The sequence below is a fragment of the Furipterus horrens genome, unplaced genomic scaffold (genome assembly GCF_987537825.1).
Source record: "Furipterus horrens unplaced genomic scaffold, mFurHor1.1.pri manual_scaffold_4, whole genome shotgun sequence".
Lineage (NCBI taxonomy): Eukaryota > Metazoa > Chordata > Mammalia > Chiroptera > Furipteridae > Furipterus > Furipterus horrens.
This window is the reverse complement of record NW_028327174.1, coordinates 201357420-201379392: the sequence shown is the minus strand read 5'-3', so window position 1 is coordinate 201379392 and position 21973 is coordinate 201357420. Positions and strand designations below refer to the sequence as shown.

The window sequence follows — 21973 nt, the reverse complement described above, 5'->3', positions numbered from 1 at the left end:
AGAACTTTTAAATTATGAAAGTAGCACAAGAATAATGTTTACGTGGCAGAGAAAGAGAAGGAATGGCTCCCACAGACTCCGCACAGCCACTGTCTGGCCCGCCAGGCTTTCTGCCCTGGGGTCTTGTGTCCGGGGCAGAGCCCAGCCCTGAAGACTCCAAGTTCGAATCCCACTGTGTCACTCACTGGGCACAGCCCCCCGCAGCCTCGGCTGATCTGCTTTGGCAGAGTTGACAGTGCCCAGTGGATGTGCCACCTGAGCGCACCAACACAGACCATCTGCGCGGGGGTGGGGGCTCGGGAAGCGCTCGTTGCTGTCCTTAGGGACAGCCGTCGCACTGCTCCCTGCAGAGGACCCTCCCGCGTGCCTCCGTGGGGCGGGCGGGCAGGAGGACCGGGTGTCACTCTTGCCCAAAAGGAAAGGGCTGCAGTGGGAGCTCGCTCTGGTCCTCGGCTCGGAGCGGGGAGCCCCGCTGTCCGGCCAGCAGTGGCCACGGCCGGGGGAGCCCCGCGGGCAAGGCAGCCCGAGCCTTCCAGTCTGCGCCTGCTGCTCGGGGCAAGGAGGCCCCCTGCCAGCTGGGTGGGCTTTGGCTTGGTCTTAGTAATGGGAGGGTTTTGAGGCTACGAAGAACCAGAGTCACTTGTACCCGGGATGGCTAGTTGAGGCAGAGGCCCTGGGCCACACAGCAAGTGCCACAGCTGCCTGCAGGTGCTCCAGAGACTGCACTGGTGGCTCTGGACCGGGAGGTCCCCCCGCCAGAGGGGTGCAGACTTGGGGCCAGTCTTCCAAAAGCAGGCGCTGCTGGTGCTGAACCCGTCGGCAGCCCTTTGCCCGGCCCCTCTGAACAGAAGCCCAGACTTGACGGGGGGTTGGGGGGCTGTGGGGGTCCAGGAAGCAGCCTGAGCACAATGCCGTGGGACCCTGCTGTGCCTGCAGCCCGTGAGCCACCCTCAACACCTGCTCCCCCAGCTGCCCCCACCCCTATCCCCGGCGCACAGCCCAGGTGCAGGAGCAGGGGCTTTTCCCTCTCCCTTGTCCCAGGAGGCGATCGCAAGGGCGGGGCACTGCTCAGCTGGAGAAGTAGGGATCCCTGAGCTCTTCCGCCCAGCGAGCGGGTGAATGAGAAATGACAGGGAAGGGGGCCGTGTCCAGAAAGGAACATGTCAGTAGCCTTCACAGACACGGTGAGAAGTGCGTACTTGGAGTTGAATCAGGACTTGAACTTCGGCGCAGAATAGCTCTGAAGCTCACAAGCTTGGCCAGGTCGCGCGTCTTGGGGAGTGACCAGCATTTAGAGTGTTCCACTCGTTTTCTTTAAGGACGCTGTGGTTGTGGGGAGGGACGTCACAACCTCAAATAAGCGCAGACATTGTGATGCTGGAAAGGTCAGGAATCCCTGGGTGGAACCAGCCAGGAAGGCGAGGTTGCGGCTGGGAGCTGCCAGGACCACTGGAGAGGCTCCTCCTGGTTGGCCTTGCCCTTCCCTGGCACCCAGGCCTGCCTGCTTGCACGTTCCAGCAGCATGCCAAGCTGGGTCCTCCAGGCTTGTCTGAGGCCTTTCAGTGTGGAAATCCCCAAGCGTTTTGTTCCCGGACTCTGCCACCTGAAGGTGCTGCCTCTGAGCTGCTTCAGAATCCTGTGGACGGGTGCGACTCGTCTTCTCCATGCCTGTGGTCGTCAGGACCCTCAACCCGTCCGGTCTCCGCTGGTGTCTCGGGGAGGCCGTGGCAGCAGGGCCGCTCACCACCTGCTCTTCCCTCTAGACCTGGTGCTGTACTGCGAGGCCTTCTTGACCACCTACCGGACTTTCATCAGCCCCGAGGAGCTCATCAAGAAGCTGCAGCACAGATATCCTTTCCCAGCTCCCCGGGTCCCACCACACAGCCTCCTGCCCACTCAGCCCTCCCTCAGGCGCCCCATGGCCGTGGAGGGCCCCCGGGATGGAGGTGCACCCTGTTCTGCCCTGTCCTGGCTTTGGGACCCCAGGCACGGCTTCATCTTTGAGCTTTTGTCTCCACCTGTGAAAGGGCTGAGTGAGGTCATGGGAAGTGCCTGGAACATGGAGTGTGCTGCTGCCTGGTGGCAGTTGTGGTCACAGGTGATTCTGAAATAATGAGAACTGACACCCGAGGGAGGGACTGTGGATGCCCTGCAGCTTCCGAGCTGAGCCCAGGGCATGGGGGGTGGCAGGTACCGATGTGCAGGACTTGAGGGAATCCAGGCTGAAATGGATGCCCCCGGGAGGCACCGCCCCTCCGCCTGGTGGCAGACCCGGCGTGGACAGAAGCTCCGTGTCCACAGCAGGATCGGGTCCTGCCCCTCAGTCGCATCTGCCTGCACGCCCGCCTTTCCCAGAAGACCCCACGGCCTTGAAGGGCCCACTTTTGATGCCTCTTAGTCAGGGCCCAGCCTGCCCAGCCTGCCCCCAAAGTGGGCTGCCCAGCGTCACGGCCCATGAGTGCCACCTGCTGGACAGCTGCTGTCACTGGGGCTGGGGAGTCGGGTTGTCCCAGTGCTCCCCGTCCCCTCCGGTGTGCCTTGAGACTGCTTCTCCTGCGGGCCTCCTGCTGCCTCGGCACCGAGGCGCACACCCGTCTACAACGCAGCTTCTCCGGCCTCACGTGCTGCTGCTGCAGGCCTGGCCCCGCAGGGGACTGTAACGCACACTGGCTGAGAACTTGCTGCCGGCACGTGTTTGCATGCGCAGTCCCAGCCCACTATGAAAGTGTCATGTGCCTACATTGTTACCGTATTCCAGGGTCCTCTATGTGGTTAAGGAAACTGAGGCTCAGAGACATTAGCGGCTGGCTGGTGGGAGAGCCCCCCGCCCTCTCCCCCAACTTCTGTGACCCCAGAGGGTCTCAGCACCTCCCTGCTCAGCCGCTTCCGGCACCATAACGCAAATGTCTCAGCGTCAAGACCCTGAGCACGGCTGGCTGGTGAGCTCTCCGCGCGCTGCAGGCCCTGTGGACTGTCCCTGGTGCGCGGCTCCTTCCTGAGCACTCACGGCCCTGGGGCAGCAGGCAGGGTGGAGCAGAAGCCAGCCGAGGACACCAGAAAGCAGGGCCTCAGGAGTGGCTGGGCGTGGCGTGGCGTTTGAAGGGCCGCTGTGGGGGACGGCAGGCACGCCTCGGTGGCCTCTTGGGCTATGGGAACTCTTGTCACGCGTGCAGGAAGACACCTCTGGGCTGCACACCGGCCCGGGGACAGTTTGTGACCACTGTTCTCTACTCCAGGCTGGGAGTCAGCCCTGGGCCGTGCGGTGGGGGCGGTTCTGCGGGCAGGGGCGGGGGGGGGGGTGTGAGGACAGTTTGAGGTCTGGGCTGATGCCCACGGGGCAGCCCTTCTGCACGGGCCTCTGCCGTCCCTGCGCCCTCGTCCCTGGTGGCAGTGCCTCACCCAGGCTCGCTGGCACCTCCTAGCACTCAGGAAGGCCGCCCTCCTGCTCACGTCGCCCCGTCCCTGCCTGTGTGGGAACAGCTCTTTCCTTAACGTGCCCCCCACATACGAGAAGTTCTCTCCCTTTACCGACACGTTCAAGAAGCGCGTCAGCAAAAACACGTTCTTCGTCCTGGTGCGGGTGGTGGATGAGCTCTGGTGAGTGCTTCTGCCTGGGGTGGGGGGGGTCTTGGTGTCTCGGGTCCCCACTGGGGTGCAGGCTTCTCCGCCGAGATTGGGGTGTCCCATCGCGCCCCGCCAGCTTCTCCCGGGCTGTGAGCCCGCAGTTCGGGCCTGCTCGGACACAAGACCAGCCCCGGCCCACACCCTGGCTTCTTAGTGGGGGCCGCACCGCCCCCTCAGAGCTCAGGCCCGGTCCCCGGGGGGCGTGCTCGGCCGCCCTCCTCCGCCCCCCCCCGTGCTGCCCCGGCGGGGCCCTCCCCGTTTCCGTTCATTCGGCCGACACACTTCAGGCCGGCCCTTTGCTAGGCTGGTGAAGGAACCACCCAGGCCCTGCCTCCAGGGCTCTTCCCCTCTCTTAGGAGGTGGCCTCGGTGAGGTACAGCTGTGACAGCGGGGGGCATCCTGGGGCACCTCGTCTGAGGGGCCGGGACCTCTTAGGGACTCCTTGCCCACAGCAGCAGCGGCGTCTCCGGGGCAGGACTTGGGTGGGATTTATCTCTACCCCAGGCCCCAGCACAGCCTCCAGGCTTGTCCAGGGCCAGCGTGTGTTTGCTGAGAGGACAGGGCTGCTCGTTGCCACTGGTCCCCCGCGCCCCCAGCACTCGCGAGGACGCGGCAGCAGGCCGAGGGCCTTTTCTTGCTCTCTTCCCACCGGCGGTCTCCCAGCTCTGCTGATGGCTGCCACAGGGCTCGTAGGTATCTGAGGTGGCTTCTGGACCCGGTGGCAGCAGTCCTCTTTCTGTCCTGTGTCCCTACCCCTTGTGGACTGGACCCCTTAGCCTAGTGGAGCTGACAGAGGAGATCTTGAAGCTGCTGATGGAACTGGTCTTCCGCCTGGTGTGCAACGGGGAGCTCAGCCTGGCGCGCGTGCTCCGGAAGAACATCCTGGACAAGGTGGACCAGAAGAAGATGCTCAGGTGTGCCAACTCCGACCAGCCCCTGGCGGCCAGGGGCGTGGCAGCCAGGTGAGCCGCCAGCCAACGTCCGGGGCTTCTCCAGCCCCTGCCTCCTCTGGCTCGAGCCGTGCCCAGTAGCTGCCCCTGCGTCCCGTCATCACTGGTGCCTGTCCCCAGTCCACAGCCTCATGTCCTGATTCCACCAGGTGCTCTGATGAGGTGGCTCAGGGTCGCCCAGTGGGCGGGCCTCTTCTCCAGGTTTATGTTCCGTGATGAGTCACTTTCTAACCAGGAGGGGCTCACCAGGAAAGGGGACGGATGAACGGGCTCTAGGCTGTGCTCAGCTCTTAATTTTCTTCCCGGCACTAACGGGGCAGCTGTGGATGCTGACCCAGCCCCACTGTGCCTTCCTGAACATCCCCTGGACCCCGTGTGTAGGTTCCAGTCTGTTGTCCGCCCCTCCGCCCCAGCCTTCGCTCCCAAGCACCATCTCGGTGCCCTTGGGCAGCCCAGCTATCTGTCCATGGGCTCGCCAGGGGACCTGCAGTGCTCTCCCTAAAAGTGGCAGGGGAGGGGGTGGCCCTGTGGTCCCAGGGGGCAGCGTGGTGTGGTCCTGACCTGACGCCAGCCCGCTTTGTGCCCTGTGCTGTGCTGTGGAGCAAGGTCAGCCTGTCGCTCCCTCTAGTCTCCCAGCTCCGAGGCCGCTTAGCTCCACCGGCTCTGTCCCTTCACCTCAGTTGTCTGTCTTCCAGACCGGGGACCTTGCATGACTTCCACAGCCATGAGATAGCCGAGCAGCTGACCCTGCTGGATGCAGAGCTCTTCTATAAAATAGAGGTACGCCATGGGGCGGGGCTGGGGGGGCTGCTCGTCCTAGAGCAGAGAATCCGTCCCGTCCCGTCCTGGGAAAGCCAGAGGGGTCCTGCCCTATCCAGCCTCCTTCCTTTTTCAGATTCCTGAGGTTTTACTTTGGGCAAAAGAACAGAACGAGGAGAAGAGCCCCAACCTGACCCAGTTCACGGAGCACTTCAACAACATGTCCTACTGGTAAGGGGTTGCGGTCAAAGCTCCAGCCCTCACGACAGTTGTCCTTGCAGAGAGCTCCTAGGGCAGGTAGAAGGGGGTGCCCCTTCACCCCCCCCCCCCAGCTCCTCCTGGGCCTTCGCTGTGAACCGTAGGCAGCAGAGAGCAAGGGACGTGTCTTGGGCATTGAAAGGGGCCACCTTGCCCTGGCTGGTGTGGCTCAGAGGGTTGAATACCGGCCTGCGAACCGAAAGGTCGCCGGTTCGATTCCGGGTCAGGGCACGTGCCTGGGCTGCGGGCCAGGTGCGCAGTTGGGGGCGTGTGGGAGGCAGCAGCTGGCAAATATTTTCCTCCCACATCTGCATCTCTCTCCCCTCTCATCCTCTCTCCCTTCCCCTCTCTCTAAAAATATTTCTTAAAATTAGAACAATTCAAAGGGGGCCACCTGGGTGGAGGGCTGGTTAAGGAGTGGGAGACGCAGCAGGGAGCGTCCGGATTGATTGGTGACGTCGGTCATAGAGGCGAGGGCAGGGGGAATTTGCCCTCCCGCACTGAGCCCGGCCACCCCCCCACTGCCGGGCCGGCGGCCTCACGCTGACTCTGCCCGGCGGACAGCGGCAAAGGCATGGGGCCCGTGAATACTCTCAGGTGGCCTTTAATTCTTAACGCAAAACGGAGCCCAGGGGTGTGAACTGTCGGCGCTTCAAGACGTGACTCAGCCGTGCCCCCAGCCCCGCCCCACACACAGCCCACGGCCGCCCCCAGGCCAACGTCCAGTGGGTTTAAATGCTCCAGGTGCTGCTTGTTGGAGAGGAGCTGGGTCGGCCGCGCCCTGCCTGCCTTTCTCCCACCCCGGGAGGCCGTGGGGACCCAGCAGGAAGCAGCACGAGGCCCTGCGCCTGGCTTCGGACCGGCCGCTTGCTGGGAACAGGGCTCGGGCACATCCTGGGGTGGGGGGTCTGCCTGGGAGGGTTGCGGGCGGGGCCCCCGCAGAGCCGCGGCCTTCTGGGCAGGTCAGTGCAGGCGCCCACTAATGGAGCAGAGGTGGCACTGCCTCCCAGGGACTGGCAGTGGCTGCTGTGGAGCCACGGGGTGGAGGCCACGGTCAGGTCCTTGTGCGAGGCTGGCCTTGGCTTCGGTTGCTGCTAAGACTGAGAGGTGCCCTCCCCGTGTCGGGCCAGGGGGCCTCCCCGCCACATGCCCGCCCTTCTCCTGAGCTGGGCCTGAGGCCCTGCAAGGTCTTCCCATCCTCAGTGGTGCCGGGTCGGCGCTGGTCAGGAGAGCTCCTCCCGGGTCCCCCAAAGCCCCCAGCTGCACGGTCAGAAGGCCCCATCCTCGTGTCTGGCCACCAGCCTGCCCCTGGGTCTCCGTGAGCTTCATGAGGGCAAAGGCAAGGGCTTCACTGGGCGCCTGCCAAGCCCTGGGCACCGCTCCAAGCCCTGGACGCGCGCCGGCTGGTCACCTGTCCCCAGGACCACCGGGGCCTCAGCCGTCTTCTCCTTCCGTTGTGCAGGGTCCGGTCAATAATCATGTTGCAGGAAAAGGCCCAGGACAGAGAACGGCTGCTCCTGAAGTTCATCAAGATCATGAAGGTGACCGGGGTGCCCCCCCCCCACCCCGCCAGACTCTGCTCCTTGAGGCCCTGCCCCCAGGCGGTGGGAGGTCCTGGCCCGCCCACCCTCACGGCCACCTCGCCTCTCTCTGCAGCATCTGAGGAAGCTCAACAACTTCAACTCCTACCTGGCCATCCTCTCGGCTCTGGACTCGGCGCCCATCCGCAGGCTGGAGTGGCAGAAGCAGACCTCGGAGGTGAGGGGCGGGAGCGGCGGACCGGGGCGGGGTGGGCCTGGGCTCCGCGCCTGCTCTGCACCCTCCTGCCGTGTGGCTGGGACAGCCCACCCCCCTGCTCAGTCCCCTGTCTCCTGTCTCTGTCACTGGGCCGAGGGGATTCGTGGTTTGTGCTGGGGGTTACATCACAGCGTCCTGCTGCCTGTGCCTTCTAGAAAGTACCCGCTCCTTCCTTCGGCCCGTGCTTCCAGGAAGCCTGCTTTGGGCTGGGGCTCATCAGGCTTTGGGGATGTGCTCTGAACAGGCGGATGTGTTATCGGGCGGGTTTCTTCAGGATAGGTGCTGAAGGGAAAGGGATGGGGTGCAAGAGAGCCTGGGGTCCGGGAGGTCCCTGAGGAAGTGTTGGTCAGACTGCACCCTGAGGAAGAGCCTCCTGGGAAGGGAGAGGACTCCCACCTATGGGGACAGGAGTGCACAGGTGGGAGAGGGGGTGTAGGGGAGGGGCTGGCGCGGATCATGAGGGCCTTAGGGGGACCTGGCAAGGGACTGGACATTTGTTCTTGTGTGGGAGCTTTTCCTTGACAAGGGAGGCAAAGCCATGGGCCAGGGGCCATCTCACATCATAGCACGAAAGGACAGTTATAAAACAGTATCGTCCCAGGAGGTCCTGAGGAGGCAGGGAAGGCTTCTTGGAGGAGGTGACTCCTCAGAGCGAGAGGCACCTAAAAGGCAAAAAGGCAGGATCAGCTGAGTCTCCCAGGCAAGAGCCCCAGGCTGTGTGCAGGAACGGTGGAGTAAGGTCACCTGCCAATCCCGGGTAGACTTGGCCTTGAGAGCCGTGAGAAACAAAGGCAGTCTCAGAGCTGGGAGTGACTTGGGTCAGGGCGTGCTTTAGAGGCTCCTTTGGCCACAGTGCAGAGCATGACCAAGAGGGGCCCAAGCTCCAGATCCCGTACAGGTGGGTGCTGATGGGGAAGCCACGCAGCCTGAGCAGGCCCAAGCAGCCCTGTGGACAGGTGGCTCCAAAAGGCCCCGTCTCCCTGCGGCTGGGGCCGGGCCCAGGCCTGGTTCTGGGTTGGTGTGTGTGGGCACCTCGGGCTTTGGTAGAGGGTGAGTGACGCGTAGGTCAGCGAGGAGCGGCCGGGCCCCAGTGCTCACGGTCCCCGCGTCCCTCCTGCCCAGGGCCTGGCTGAGTACTGCACGCTGATCGACAGCTCGTCCTCCTTCCGCGCCTACCGGGCCGCCCTCTCGGAGGTGGAGCCGCCCTGCATCCCGTACCTGTGAGTGGACCCTCCTGCCGGGCCTGCCCCGCAGTTGCTCAGGGATGCTCCGGGGGGCTCCCTGAAAAGCCTGCACTAAAGGGTTTCCAACTGGGATGTTTGTACTTCTCTCAACTTTAAATTGCGTAACAAGGAGCACATTTTACTTTTAAACAGAAAAGTGGGGCCAGTGAAAACTGTTCCAAGTCCCCGTCCTGCTCCCATGTCTCCCCAACCTGCCAGGCAGCACGTCCAGGCTGGGTATGGACAGATGTGTAGCTTCCTTTCCCGAGCAGGGGCACCGTGCCCTTGGCCCGCTGTCCTCACACCCGGCTGCACATTCCAGCCGCCGAGGGCCCCAGTCTGGCCTGGGACCGCCAAGAGCACGTGGTGTGCGGAAGCTCAGGGAGCAAGTCCCCAGGACGGCCCTGGAGTGGCGCAAATAGGTGTTCTCAGGGGAGGAGCCCGTGGGCAGCAAGCGCCCGAAAGAAGGGAAACCAAAGCTAAACAGGCTTCATTGTCACGGGTCTTACCGGAGCCCCTGGTGTGCTAGTGGGCGCAGGGCTCTCCGGAAGGGCTAGGAGAGTCCGCCGGCACTGTCCCAGCGTGGGGGCTCTGACGGGGCGTCCCTCGGAGACGCAGATGGGACAGCCCGCGCCCCCCTCCTTGTTTCCTGCCTCCCAGCCCTCACTGAGCACTGGCACTCTCCCGCGTGGGCTCTGGAGGGCATCCCTGCGCCCTGGGGCCCGCTCCCCAGGCGGAGAAACTGCCCATCATGCATCACGTGGCTTCACATGCTCTTTTTCGAGGCCCTTTTCTGCACCTGTTAACAAGGGGGGCTCTGGCTCCTGCCCCACCCCCGTTTGGGGTTTTGTTATTTTTCCTGTTCATTTACGGATTTTACGTTAGCAAACCCACAACTCTGCCGACTTCCGCTGCAGCAGCCCATTCCCTCACGGTCCTCAGCAGGCTCGGACGGTCTCTGGGGCCTCCGGGACCTGAGCTGGCTTTCCCAGGGACCCAGAGCTTGGGGGCCGGGACTTCACACTGGAAGAAGCAACGCATGCCGGAAGTGCTGGCGGCTCTGGTAGCTTCTCGGGCACAGTCCAGGGCCTGGGCCGGGGCAGCACCGGCTCATCCTGGTGGCCCTCCGACTGGCCTGAAAACCAGCTACCTTCTGAGTCACCTCCAGAGGGTAACGGGGCACCTTCACCCCCCAGGGGGCTCATCCTGCAGGACCTCACCTTCGTGCACCTGGGGAACCCGGACCACATTGATGGCAAGGTGAATTTCTCCAAGCGGTGGCAGCAGTTCAACATCCTGGACAGCATGCGCTGCTTCCAACAGGCGTGAGTACGGCCACCCTGGGGGCCAGGCGGGTGCTTCTGACCCTCAGCTCCTGGGCCTGAGCAGAGGCGGGCGGTGATTGAGGACAGTGGGGACTCGCCTCCCTGTCCAGTCGGGAGGACACGAGAAAGTGTGCGTGATGGGCTCAGCGCAGTGTGGCCCGTGGCCTGCCCGCCAGCGGCACCAGCTTGTCCCATTTACCACACGAGGAAGCTGGTCGCTGGTCTTGCTGCAAGGTTGCGTCTGTCAAGCCCCAGCCCGCTGGACTGCGGAATGGTGGGGGCGGGCCCAGACGGCAGACCCCCCCGGGGCGGGTCCGAGGGGCCGGGTGCCCGCGGGGCACCTTGCAGAGGGGAGCAGAGAGCGGGGCTGCTGCTTGGGGAGACCTTGCAAGGAGCAGAGAGCACAGCGTTAGGGTCCTGGTGAGACTCTGCCTGCTGGCGGCTGGTCTCTGCGCGCTCGTGGGCTCCCCTGTGGACCGTGGGCAGCAGCAGCCCTGCTGCACCCGTTTGCTGGGTCGGTAGCGGGTCACCTTCGAGGGGTGCTGGGCCCTCACTGGCTGCCCCCCTTTCCCCACCAGGCATTACGACATCCGGAGAAATGACGACATCATAAACTTCTTCAACGACTTCAGCGACCACCTGGCCGAGGAGGCCCTGTGGGAACTCTCTCTGAAGATCAAACCCAGGAACATAACAAGGAGGAAAACAGACCGGGAGGAGAAGACCTAGGAGCAGGTGCCGTGAGCAGGGAGAACGCTCCAGAGAGGCTCAGAGTGCGGCTCCGAGACCGGAAGGGACTTTGGACCTGTTAGGCGGCAGCAGCACATGTCCTGGCCTCAGCCACGGCCGGAGCGCGGAGCGCGGAGCCGGGAGCCCGGAGCCCGGAGCCCGGAGCCCGGAGCCCGGAGCCCGGAGCCGGGCCGCTTCCCGCCTCCGTCCTCCAGGCGGAGCAGCAGGCAGGTCTCGTTGCTGATTTGTGAACCAGTGGTTTTGGTTTTCTCGTTTGGTTTCTGCTTTCACGTCTGTCCCTCCGCGCCCCGCCCCCCTCCGCCCCGGGAGCAGACCGAGAAACACCGGAAGCCGCGCGTGTCCCCAGCTTCCAGGGTCCTGGCTCTGCTGAACTGACAGATGAGGGGAGGCTCGAGGCCCCTGTGGGGGCTGCACGCCGTGACCTTGAGTGCAGGGGCCACCTAGCTGGGTGGGCAGAGAGCAGAGAGAATGGGGGGGGGTGCTTTTACCTCCCAGCCCCGCGCTTTCCCTGGAGGACGGTGGGCGCCCTCTGCGGGACCCCGGGCAGCAAGTGGCAGCGTCTGCCATCTCTTCGCGCCTCCATCTCCCCCACCCCACACCCGCGCCCGGCCCTCCCCTGGCGCCGTGGGGAGCTGGGAAGGAGAGGCTGGAGCGAGAGAGGGCATGACCCTCCGGGAAACACGTTTGACCCGAGCTGGGCCCGTGACTCCTGGGGGAGCTCGCTCAGAGGGAGCTGGGCATTTCTGTCCCGGGAGAGGCCGGTAGCCCCCTCCTCTGCCGCCTGCCGTGTGCCTTAAACTCCATCTCCTGTCCCCCTGCCCCAAGGGCTCGCCTCCGCCCTTGCTCCATCCCGGTGGGGGACGGGGGCTCCTCCTGCGCCCGAGCCCCGCCCACCAGTGCTGTGGGGGCGGGGCCTGGGCGGGCCGGCCACGCCCCCGTCCGGGCGGGATCGCTCTTCTCCTGGACGTGTCTTCAGGGACACATGCTTCTCCGTCCTGTTCACGCCACTCCTGCTGCTGAGGTTGACAATCCGCGGCCGGGCCTGCACGCAGAGGTGCCCGCTGGAGCCTCCCATGCCCTGTGGGCTCCGTGGGCCTGCGCTCCACGAGTCCTCGCCTGCCTGGGGTGGCGCCTCGTCACGCAGACTCCAGGGTCTGTGCTTAGCCCAGAACAGAGTAGAAAGCAACATGTGTTGATTATTTAATTTTTTTTTAAGAAACAACCATGTCTCCTCGAGTCCTTCATGGGCTTTGAGCAGCTCGTCTCAAGGAGAAAAGTCGGGCTGGTCTTGTCCCGCCCTTGCTGGCCTGTCCATGGCGGGGAGGAGGCTGTGAAATGTCAGTTGCGGCCCCCCTGGCGGTGACCCTGCCGGCGCGAGGCCGGAGCGCGTCACTTTATTGTTTAGAGAGCGTGTGTGGAGTGGCTGCTGGTTACCAGCGCTGCGTGGCGGGCTGGGGGTGGTCGGCGTCGCGGCCCCGCCCCCGCCGGCCCTGGGCTGTGGGGGCGCGGCTTCCCCGCGTGTTGGAGCCCCGGGGTCTCCCTCCTTAGCAGCCGGCACTCGGGGACGGCTGCGTGCGTCTGTGGCCTGTCCTCAGCCGGGAGCTGGTGGGGCCCACCTTCCCTGGGTTCGGAGCCGGCCCTGCCCACCTGTCCCCGAGCCCTCGGTGGTCTGAGCAGAGGTGCCAGATTCCAGGCAGGCAGTGCAGGTGGACGAGAGGCCAGCGTGTCTGGTGACACCAGTGTGAGGACATCAGGGGCCAGCTGAGCTGTGACTTCCCGGCTGGCAGGCTGCGCCGCCCGCCCTCGGGGCTCTAGGAGCCGCCTAACCCCTGCCAGCACCGCAGCCTGGCCGGGAGTTGTCTGTCTTTGGGGCAGGGTGTGGGGGTGGATCTTTGGGACAGACAGACACAATCAGGGCAGTGTGAGTCCGTGCAGGTGGGGGCAGAGCCAAGGAGGGGGTAGGCCGGTGCCATGTCTGAACTGAACCCCGATTCTGAGCAGCACCCCCTCCCCAGTGTGTCATTGTAAAATATATTCCCACCTAACCTGACTGATAGTGGCATCTCCCTGCAGACATTTCCGACCTGTAACTTTTATATAAAAGGAAAATAAATACAGATGGAAGCCACCACTGCCTGTGTGTGCACTGTGTGACCGCCTCCGGGACAGGGCTGTTGTTGGGGTGGGTCAGGCCGAGGGCAGGGCTTTCCCAGCACCGGCTCCCTTCAGAAGGCCTGGGGGTCCCCACCGCTTGAGAGCCTAGGAGGCTCGGCCCAGGTCTGCCCATGGGGGGCGCAAGGCCAGGCTCCCAGGCTCTGGGGTGCAGTGGCCACTGGCTATTCCCACGGGAGGATGAGAGGCAGACCCTCGCTCGTTTAGACCACCATCTGTTCCCTGGGGGTGCCTTGTTTAGGAACACGGTGAGGGCGGGTCTGGGTCCCTCCCGTTTGCCTGGGACACTCTGGAGGCCTGTAGCCCGCGGCTCGTGAGGGCTTTGGTCCCGGCTCTGCAGCTGGTCGGCCAGGTGACCGTGGGTAAGGGGTCCCTTCTCTGTTCCCAGCCGCTCCCACTGGAAGTGGGGTGACTCCAGCTTCCGCCTCACAAGGGCTATGAGGCTCAGTGAGTTAATGCCTGTGGCGGCGTCTGGCGAGCTGTGGACGCCACCGTTTCTTCCTGAGCGCATCCTGGGTACCACGCACTTTGCGAACAGCTTTACCTCATTCAGCCCCCTTAACGTGAAAAGGCACACTAGTGAACCCTGACAGCCATGATAAGTGCTACAAAGAAGGGGTACTTGCCATTAAAGAAATTAAATCCGGTCTGAAATCCACTCACAGACATCAAGTCCAAACAAGCTCACCAGGTCATTTGTGCCAAAGCCACAGGTGGGTTCAGTCTGACAGGCGGCCCCGGGAGCAGAAGGGAAACCCGTCTCAGCTATTCTATGAACTGATGCAAAACCCTAAAGTAACCCGAGCAACCCCAAAGCAGCAGCAGACACACGTCAGTCCTCCCAGGCCAGGTTGGGCTGACCCTCAAATGCAAGGGAGGAGGCCGTTAGCAAGCTGGTGACTGTACGGGACCCCGCACGCTAGACCCCAATTTGGGTGCCCCCAACTGGGCTCACTGGGCGCCGGTCACTCGTCCCAGTCTCCCGGCCTGCCGGCAGTTGCTCTGGTTCTGACAGATGGGACGGATGCCCCCCCAAAAAAAAAATTTAAAAGAAGCCCAAAGGGAGGGAGGACGGGCACTCCCAAAGGTGGGAAGAGACGTGCGCAGGGACGTCGCAGGGCCACCGGAGTACCAGAAGGACCGGAAAGAGGTGAGGGTGGAAACAGCGCGCAGGCGGCGTTCTTCTTGCCACCGGCAGGTGTGGGCAGCCGGGCGCCCGTCGGCTTGTCGCGGGCTGAACGCATGGCGGTGTTTCCGTGCCGTGGAACACGGCTCGGCAACGGAAGGGAGCGAGCCGCCCGGCTGCCACGTGGATGACCCTCCAAACGATGCGGCAGCAGGGTGAGGAAAGCTGCGTCGTGCGTGCTCCTGTTCCCGACCGGTGCGCAGAAACGGCGAACGGCGCGGCGGGAGCAGACGGGGCCGCCGAGTGGGCGCAGGGACTGCACACGGGCAGGGGGCTCTTCTGGGTGATGGGGGCACGGGTGCAGGGCTGGAAATTTACTAAATATAATTGCACACTCACCATGAGGGAGTGTGGTCGTATGCAAGTTCTGCCTCAGTAAAGCTGTGTCTTAAAAAGTTTCCCCAAACTGGCCGTTACCAGTCGCCTGCCCCTGGTGTCCGAGGTCACCCTTTATCCGCTGCTCTGACCAGGCGGCTGCCGGGGGCGGGTGCGTGCAGAGGCCCAGAGGCTTCCGACCATCTGCGCGCACACCTCACACCTCAGCGTCGGCAAGGTCGCGGCCCGGCCCTGGCCACCTGCTGTCTCCTTGTGGTCCCACAGACACGGATACGCACCCCCAGCCTGCGCCCCTCTGTGGGCGGGCAGGCTCCGGACCCCCTCCGCATGCCCACCCGCCAGCCTCAGCCCACCCACTCCTCCAAGGGCGCATTCCCGCTCCCCAGGCTCTGGACCGGCTCTGGCCAGGGCAGCCCCGTGAGTCTGCCCCCGGGGGCCGCAGCCTTCTGCAGCGAGTTCTGAGTCCTGGCCTTGGGGACGTGGGCCCCCTTAAGTTCCGCCTGCCTTGGGCATTGACCTTCAGCCCAGAGCAACTTGAGGGTTCACTTCTACTTTCCTAGTTCTCCTCTCAGACTTAATCTTCTTCACCTGAATCTTCCTCTGTTTAAATTATTTCACCTTCTCGATCGACTGAAAAACTTAAAGCCCTAGACTCAAGAAGCCTGGGAACCCAGTGGTGTAATTAAAAAGGAATATAGGTGGAGCGCACGTGAGCAGGCCGGGCCGGGCCGAAGTTAGGACCCCAGACTATGGCCAGGCTGAACCCGGTGAGGTGCATACGGCTTGAGGTGGGGTAGACCCCCACTCCCACCCTGAACTAGGTCAAAGCCCTGGAATGCGGGAGGCGGCTGGGACGCGTTTCCGACTGAACTGACTGAACACGGCCCTCCTGTTGTCAGGGCTGAGAGGCGGTAGAAATGATGGATAAGACTTCCCGGGGTGAGGAGCGGAGCGGGAGACCGTGTGCAGCGCGTCACGTCCTGCTTCCAAGAGAGAAAAACTGCTGCTTCTCCGATGAGGGGTTTTTAAATGGGTGATGTTGAGAAGGGCAAGGAGCTTTTTGTTCAGAAGTGTCCCCAAGGCCATTCTGTGGAAAAGGGAGGCGAGCACAAGACTGGGCCAGATCTCCACAGTCTGTGTGGGCGAAAGACAGGCCAGGCCCTTGGGTTTTCCTACACAGACGCCAACAAGAACAAAGGCATCACCTGGGGAGAGGCTACACCGATGGGGGTGTTTGGAAAACCCCAAGAAGGACATCCCTGGAACAGAAATGGTCTTCGCTAGCATTAAGAAGAGTTCAGAAAGCGCAGAGCTGCTAGCCTATCTCAGAAAAGCTACTAGTGAGTTGTAGCCGGCCACTGCCTCCCTTATTACAAATGTCTTGTCACCTTTTGCATGTGCATCGTGTTTAAATTAATCTTACCCACTGGAATGCAGATCATGAATGGCTGATAGAACATTTCTTTTGGGCAGTTTTGATTTAAATAATATTGGCTTATGGGTAAATGACTATGATCAGCTTTTGGAACTTTGATGGTAATTTCGGTTCCGCAGCTGCTACCACTGTTTTCTCCTTTTAAAAACATGACTGGACTTGGTTTGTAATATTCAGCTTTTCGCAGAGATGGTGAATGCCGTCTCAAACCCTGTAGGAGACTGGTTTTATACTTAGATTTGTGTAACTGGCTATATTAACATGTTTAAATACTGAGGACATCCCTTCACTGCTTCTTAGAAAAGCGAGACTTGCTTGTGTTCCAGATTGCGTTCACGAGCCTGTGCAAAGGCAAGCGTCCATTTTATCTTCTTGGTTCTCACCCTGCCAGTTCAGTTAAAATGTCCTGTATCAAAACTGTTGCCTTTTACTTAATGAAAGGCTAGTTTTAGTGTGGTTTCTGTATAATATCAAATAAAGAATATTTAACGCGTAAAAAAGAAAAAAAGAAGAGACGTGTAAGCACAGCGTGGCTAAACTCCCAGAAGCAAAGACACGCATCTTCCAAGTGGACAGAGAAGCAGGAAAAGGACACCTTATCTTCACGGGTCCGGCAACTAGACCCCTCTGCAGAACCTACCGGGGACAGAAGTGGATGGATGATACTGTCGCCGCTGAAAGGAAACGCCCACCAAGCAACCTCTCTGTTCACCCAAAGTGTCCTTCAAGAATGAGGGTAAAAGTCAAGATACTGTCACAGAAACCGAAACAGAATTCACCATGAGCAGACACGCACTAAGGAAAGACAGAACTGTTTCCGGGCAGAAGGAGCACGGTCCCTGCTGGGACGCCAGACATGTGGGAGGGACGAGAGCGGCAGAGGAGTTGCTGTGGATCAGGCTCCGTGGGGACTCGCTGCACAGCCAGCGACAGGCGTGCAGGGACCCGATGGGGCGCAGCTCAGGAAGGGGGGTGCATGCGGGTGTCCATGAACGAGCTCATGGCTTGTCTGGGAAGCAGATAAAAGTCCCGAAAACATCAGACTTGGAGACGTCACCAGGGCAAATCGTCATCTCCAGGGAACCACTAATAGCAAAACAACGTCTAATCGCCAAGCTAATAGAAAGAAATGGAGTGATAAAAAGTAATCCACTTAAGGCAGGAGAGGCCCCGGCTGGTGCGGCTCAGAGGGCTGGGTGTTCCCGGTCGGGGCACGTGCCTGGGTTGTGGGCCAGGTCCCCAGTTGGGGTCATGCAGGGACAACCAGTGGATGTTTGTCTCCCTCTCTTTCTCCCTCCCTTCTCCTCTCTCTAAACATAAATAAAATCTTAAAAATAATAATAAAAACAAACGAAGGCAAGAGAGCAGCAGAGCATGGTGGGAGGGACCAGCCAAAGTGCGCAGCGACGTGGCGGATTCAGCCGTAATGTGTGTCTACATATTTTTAATCAGCATTCAATAAATGCGCCACATTCTCCAGTTAGAAGACAGACGGACTGTATTTTTTAAATGCTGTTAACAACGTGTGTCTGTGTAAAACATGAAGGTACAGGAAGACTGAAAGAATATGGGGAAAGATAGACTTTGCAAATACACACCCCGAGCAGGAAGCGCAGTTCCGTTAATATCAGAAACAGCAGACTTGACAGGAAAAGCGTGACTGGGGTTACACAGATGCGCTTGAGAATAAAGACAGTACATTCAACGAAAGGATGTGACAATTTCTAAGTTGATGTGCTTCGAGTTACGCAGCCTCTGAATACGTAAAGCAAAGGCAGCGGAGCCCCGGGGAGGATTGGACAAACCTGCGATCCCAGTGGGAAATGTTCACGCGCCCCTCGGGAAGCTGTCAGGAGTCACGCTGATCTTACACAAGGGGGGCCAAAGGCATCAAAGGAGAAGTGTGTCCCCATTTTGTGATGAGCCCCACAAAACTGATACCAAAACCGTAACAAAAATGAAAACCACAGATCAATTTCATTCATGAACAGACGCAAAAACCCTAAGCTAAATATTCGCCCGAATTAATCATGTATAAAGAAGGTAACACATCCTGATCGAGATGGTTTATTCCAGGAATGAATAGTTACTTTAACGTTTTTTAAACTGATTTTTTTTTTTTTTTTAGATTTTATTTATTTATTTTTAGAGAGGGGAGGGAAGAGAGAAAGAGAGGGAAAGAAACATCCATGTGTGGTTGCCTCTCGTGCACCCCCAACTGGGGACCTGGCCTTGTGCAACCCAGGCCTGGGCCCTGACTGGGAATCGAACCGGGGACACTTTGGTTCGCAATCCGGTGCTCAATCCACTGAGCCACACCAGCCAGGGCTACTTTAACATTTTAAAGTCAGTGTTAAGTCACATTAGCAGAATAATTTTCTCAGTAGATAACATAAAAGTAATAAAATTCAATATCCATGCGTGATTTTTTTTAAAATCTTAGCAAACTAGGAATAGAAAGGTAATTCCTCAATCTGAAAGGTGATATCTATTTAGTTTAAAATTATTTTTTTAAAGATTTTATTTATATTTTTTAGAGAGAGGGGAAGAGAGGAAGAAAGAGAAGGAAAGAGACATTGATCATCGGTTGCCTCTCGCATGACTCCAACCGGGGACCTGGCCCACAACCCAGCCTGTGCCCTGACTGATGCCACCAAGCCACACCAGCCAGGGCAGAAAAGGGATGTCTTGTTTTAAAAGGGCAGAATGTTGAAAGCCTTCCTTTTGTGACTTAGAAAAAGATACAGTTGCCCCCATCAGCACATCCACCTGGCACTCTACTGGGGAGGGACCCACTGGTGTAGGAAGCAAGGAGAACACACAGAAGGCGTCGGCTTGGAAAGGAGGCCAAAAATCATTGTATAGAAATAAAATTGTGTAAGTAGAACATTCAACAGAAGGTACAGATAAATTATCAGAGTTAAGTGAATTTACAAAGATTGCTTGATACAAAGTCAGTAATCAAGAATCAGTCGTATTTCTGTCTACTAGCAAGTAACAAAAAATAGAATATAAAAATGATCACATTTATAATAGCATCAAAAAGCAAATACCCAGAGATACTAATAAAATGTGTCATAGTTCTACACAAAAACTACAAAATCAACAGACATTTTTTTAAGTCCTCAACAAATACAGAAATTCGCTGTGTTTTGTGCGAAACAGCACTCTGTAAAGATGTCAGCTGTGCCCAGGTTAACTTACAGATGCAAAGCAATGGCAGTCAAAATCCCAACCTTTATTTGGGTGAAAATCAGCAAGTTAGTTCTAAAATTTATTATGAACGCAAATGACTGTCCAAGATGGTGGGAGGCCTTGACTTCCCCAATACCGAGACTTCCCACCCAATCGCAGTAAGTGGGCGAGCGTGGTGCAAGGACAGACCCCCAGAATCTATTCCAGGAGGCTGGCAGACCTAACTGAGAACAAGCCCATAAAGCTTCTAGATCTAGAAGACAATATAAGAAAATATCTTCATGGCCTGGGAGTAGGGAACTTTGTCTTAAACTAAGTCACAAAAAGCATTATCCACAAAGGAAAAGAACACCTTGAATACAGGGCAGGACAAAAACTACGTTTACAGCCCAGATTAGCGTGGCTCAGTCAGTTGGGCATCACCCCCAAAGCAAAAGATCGCCGGTTTGATTCCCGGCCAGGGCACATGCCTGGGTGGCAGGCCAGGTCCTCAGATGGGGCGCAGACGACAGGCAGCCGATTGATGCTTCTCTCCCTCTCCTTCTCCCTCCTGTCCCCTCTCTCTGAAAATAAATCGTTTTTTGTTTTTTTTTTTAAGTAGGTGTATAGTTGTGAGTACGCTTATTCTTGTGTTATTATTAATTATTGTATTATCTATGTGTATTACCCCTGTCTGCCTCCCGCTGCCCCGCCCTACACTTCACACAGAGGACGCCCTTCCGTTCGATGGTGCCGCTGCCCGCGAGAAGGGAGCTGCAGGCGGGCAGGGAGACGGGCCACACCCGCATCTAACGCAGGCCTCGCCCACAAGACATGGAGAAGTCGTGGGGCGGACAAGGCAGCCCGGCATAAAAACGGGCACAGGCCCGAACCGGCGCAGCGCGCGAAGGGCATCCGAACCGCCGAAGAGCGCGGGCCACGAGGCTCCCCGTCACCCGTCATCAGGGAACCGCAATGGGAGCCGCACTGGATGAAACGCCCCTGCAGCTTCAGGGGCCGGGGGCACAGCAGACACCAGGGGCCACGGAGAACGCGGAGCAGCGGGAGGCCGTCCCCTGCGGGCCGGGGGACAGGCAGCGCGCAGCCGGGCGCGGGTCTGCAGGGGCCCCGCTTCCTGGGGGCGCCTTTCCGCCCCGCTCAGGCCGGCACGGGCGTGGGCACAGACGCACGCGGCCCCTCTGAGACCAGCGGGCTCCCGCTTGGCCACGCTGCCCGTGCGTGTCTGCCCGGCACACCGGACCGGAAGCCTCAGGAGAGCAGACCGTCGTCTTCACCAGCGCGACACGCACATTCTCTCCACTCACGTTAAATGACACACGTAGGGACTGAGCCAGACTCCTCGGTGCAGCCGAGCAGTGCACCGCCGCCCGGTCCCCAGGCAGCCACCCACTGGGCGCCATCCGGAACACGGCCTTCCAGACTCTGTTCTTTGACGTGCATGCTAATAAGCACACGGCACGCGCATTGTGGGTCGATATCACGCGTCCGCTGTCCACGAAGGTTGTGGCTCCACACCCACCAGCAGTGAAAGGGTCTGTGCTCAGCGGCTGTGGTCAGCCTTCCCATACTTCTCTCGTTAGGTCGAACTCAAATCAGTGGCCCTTCCCAGGCGGCAGTGGCCTCCCCAACACCGTGACGTCACACGGATGTTCTCCTGGGCTTTCTCTTAGTCAGACCTTTATTCTACACTTAACTCTTGAATCCATCTGGAATGTACAAACAAGAAAAAGTTTTCCAACGTGATGGCCAGCTCTGCTGATGATTCCCCTGGACTCAGCTAAAATGCCTTTTTGGCCCTGGCTGGTGTGGCTCAGTGGATTGAGCACTGGCCTGTGAACCAAAGGGTTGCTGGTTCGATTCCCAGTCAGGGCACAGGCCTGGGTTGGGGGCCAGGTCCCCAGTTGAGGGAGTGCAAGAGGCAACCACACATTGATGTTTTTCTCCCTCTCTTTCTCCCTCCCTTCCCCTCTCTAAAAATAAATAAAATCTTTTATTTTTTAAAGCCATTTTGATCAGGCATTAACTTCCTGCACATAGTAGGGATGTTTTCTGGATGGTTTGTTATTTATTTTAAGATTTTATTTATTTTATCTTCAGAGAGAAGGGAAGGGAGGGAGAAAGAGAGGGAGAGAAACATCAATCAGCTGCCTCTCATATGCCCCCAACCGGGGACGTGGCCCGCAACCCAGGCCTGTGTCCTGACCGGGAATCGAACCAGCGGCCTTCAATTTGTGGGATGACACCCAACCCACAGAACCACAGCGGTCAGGACTGATCTATGTATGGCCAAGCCATGCCACCTTAGTTACTGTGGCTTCATGGTGTGTTAACATCTGGTGAAGAAAGTTCCCCTTCATTCAGTTTTTTTAAAAATAAGTTTTTACACATTTTCTTTCTACACTAATTTTTAAAACATTTCTGTAATAGTTTTAAAACTTGATTTTTTGTTGTTGGGATTTCATTAAACCTCTAAGAACGCTAGATAGTTTTATATTAAGTCTTCCTATCCAGATATCTTGTTCGGCTTTTTAAAATATATAAAATTAAAAATCATTTTCTTCACTTGGGTCCAGAGAATTCTTGTTAAATTTATTCCTTGATTTTACAGTTTTTATTACTATTGTGAGTGAAATTTTCCTTTTTTTCTCTTTTAACTATTTCTAATGACTATATTTACTTTGTATCCAGCTATTTTACTGAGTTCTCTTGTTCTAACTTACTCAATTGGTTCTTTGATATTATAGATAGAAAATAACTTTTTTTGTCTCTTCAAATTTTCAAACTACGCACTTCACTTTCCTGTTATTACATTAGGGCTAGAACCTTAAAACAATGTTGAACAGGGATGCTAGGGGCATCTGTGGATGGATCCTGGTTCTAATGGTTTTTAATGGTTTTAATGATTTCCCACATAATGTGCCATTTGCTGTCCGTTCCTATACGAGCTTCTGGATCACTGGGAA

The 21973-nt window shown here is 58.8% G+C and overlaps 1 protein-coding gene and 1 pseudogene across 3 annotated transcripts in view; both read left to right on the top strand.

The window, feature by feature from the left end:
• The window catches only part of RAPGEF1 (Rap guanine nucleotide exchange factor 1), a 113121-nt gene extending 101960 nt beyond the window's left edge, over positions 1-11161 (top strand). For all 3 annotated transcript variants that reach the window (XM_090274927.1, XM_090274928.1, XM_090274929.1), the window contains 10 exons: positions 1764-1848; positions 3505-3597; positions 4401-4586; positions 5270-5354; positions 5470-5564; positions 7054-7132; positions 7248-7349; positions 8511-8608; positions 9808-9936; positions 10515-11161. In XM_090274927.1, coding sequence (XP_090131053.1) covers positions 1764-1848; positions 3505-3597; positions 4401-4586; positions 5270-5354; positions 5470-5564; positions 7054-7132; positions 7248-7349; positions 8511-8608; positions 9808-9936; positions 10515-10665 — 1103 coding nt within the window. In that variant the 3' untranslated portion in view covers positions 10666-11161. The remainder of the gene's footprint in view (positions 1-1763; positions 1849-3504; positions 3598-4400; positions 4587-5269; positions 5355-5469; positions 5565-7053; positions 7133-7247; positions 7350-8510; positions 8609-9807; positions 9937-10514) is intronic.
• Positions 11162-15409: 4248 nt separating this feature from the next.
• On the top strand, positions 15410-15731 carry LOC150013855 (cytochrome c pseudogene; annotated as a pseudogene).
• Positions 15732-21973: the final 6242 nt, after the last annotated feature.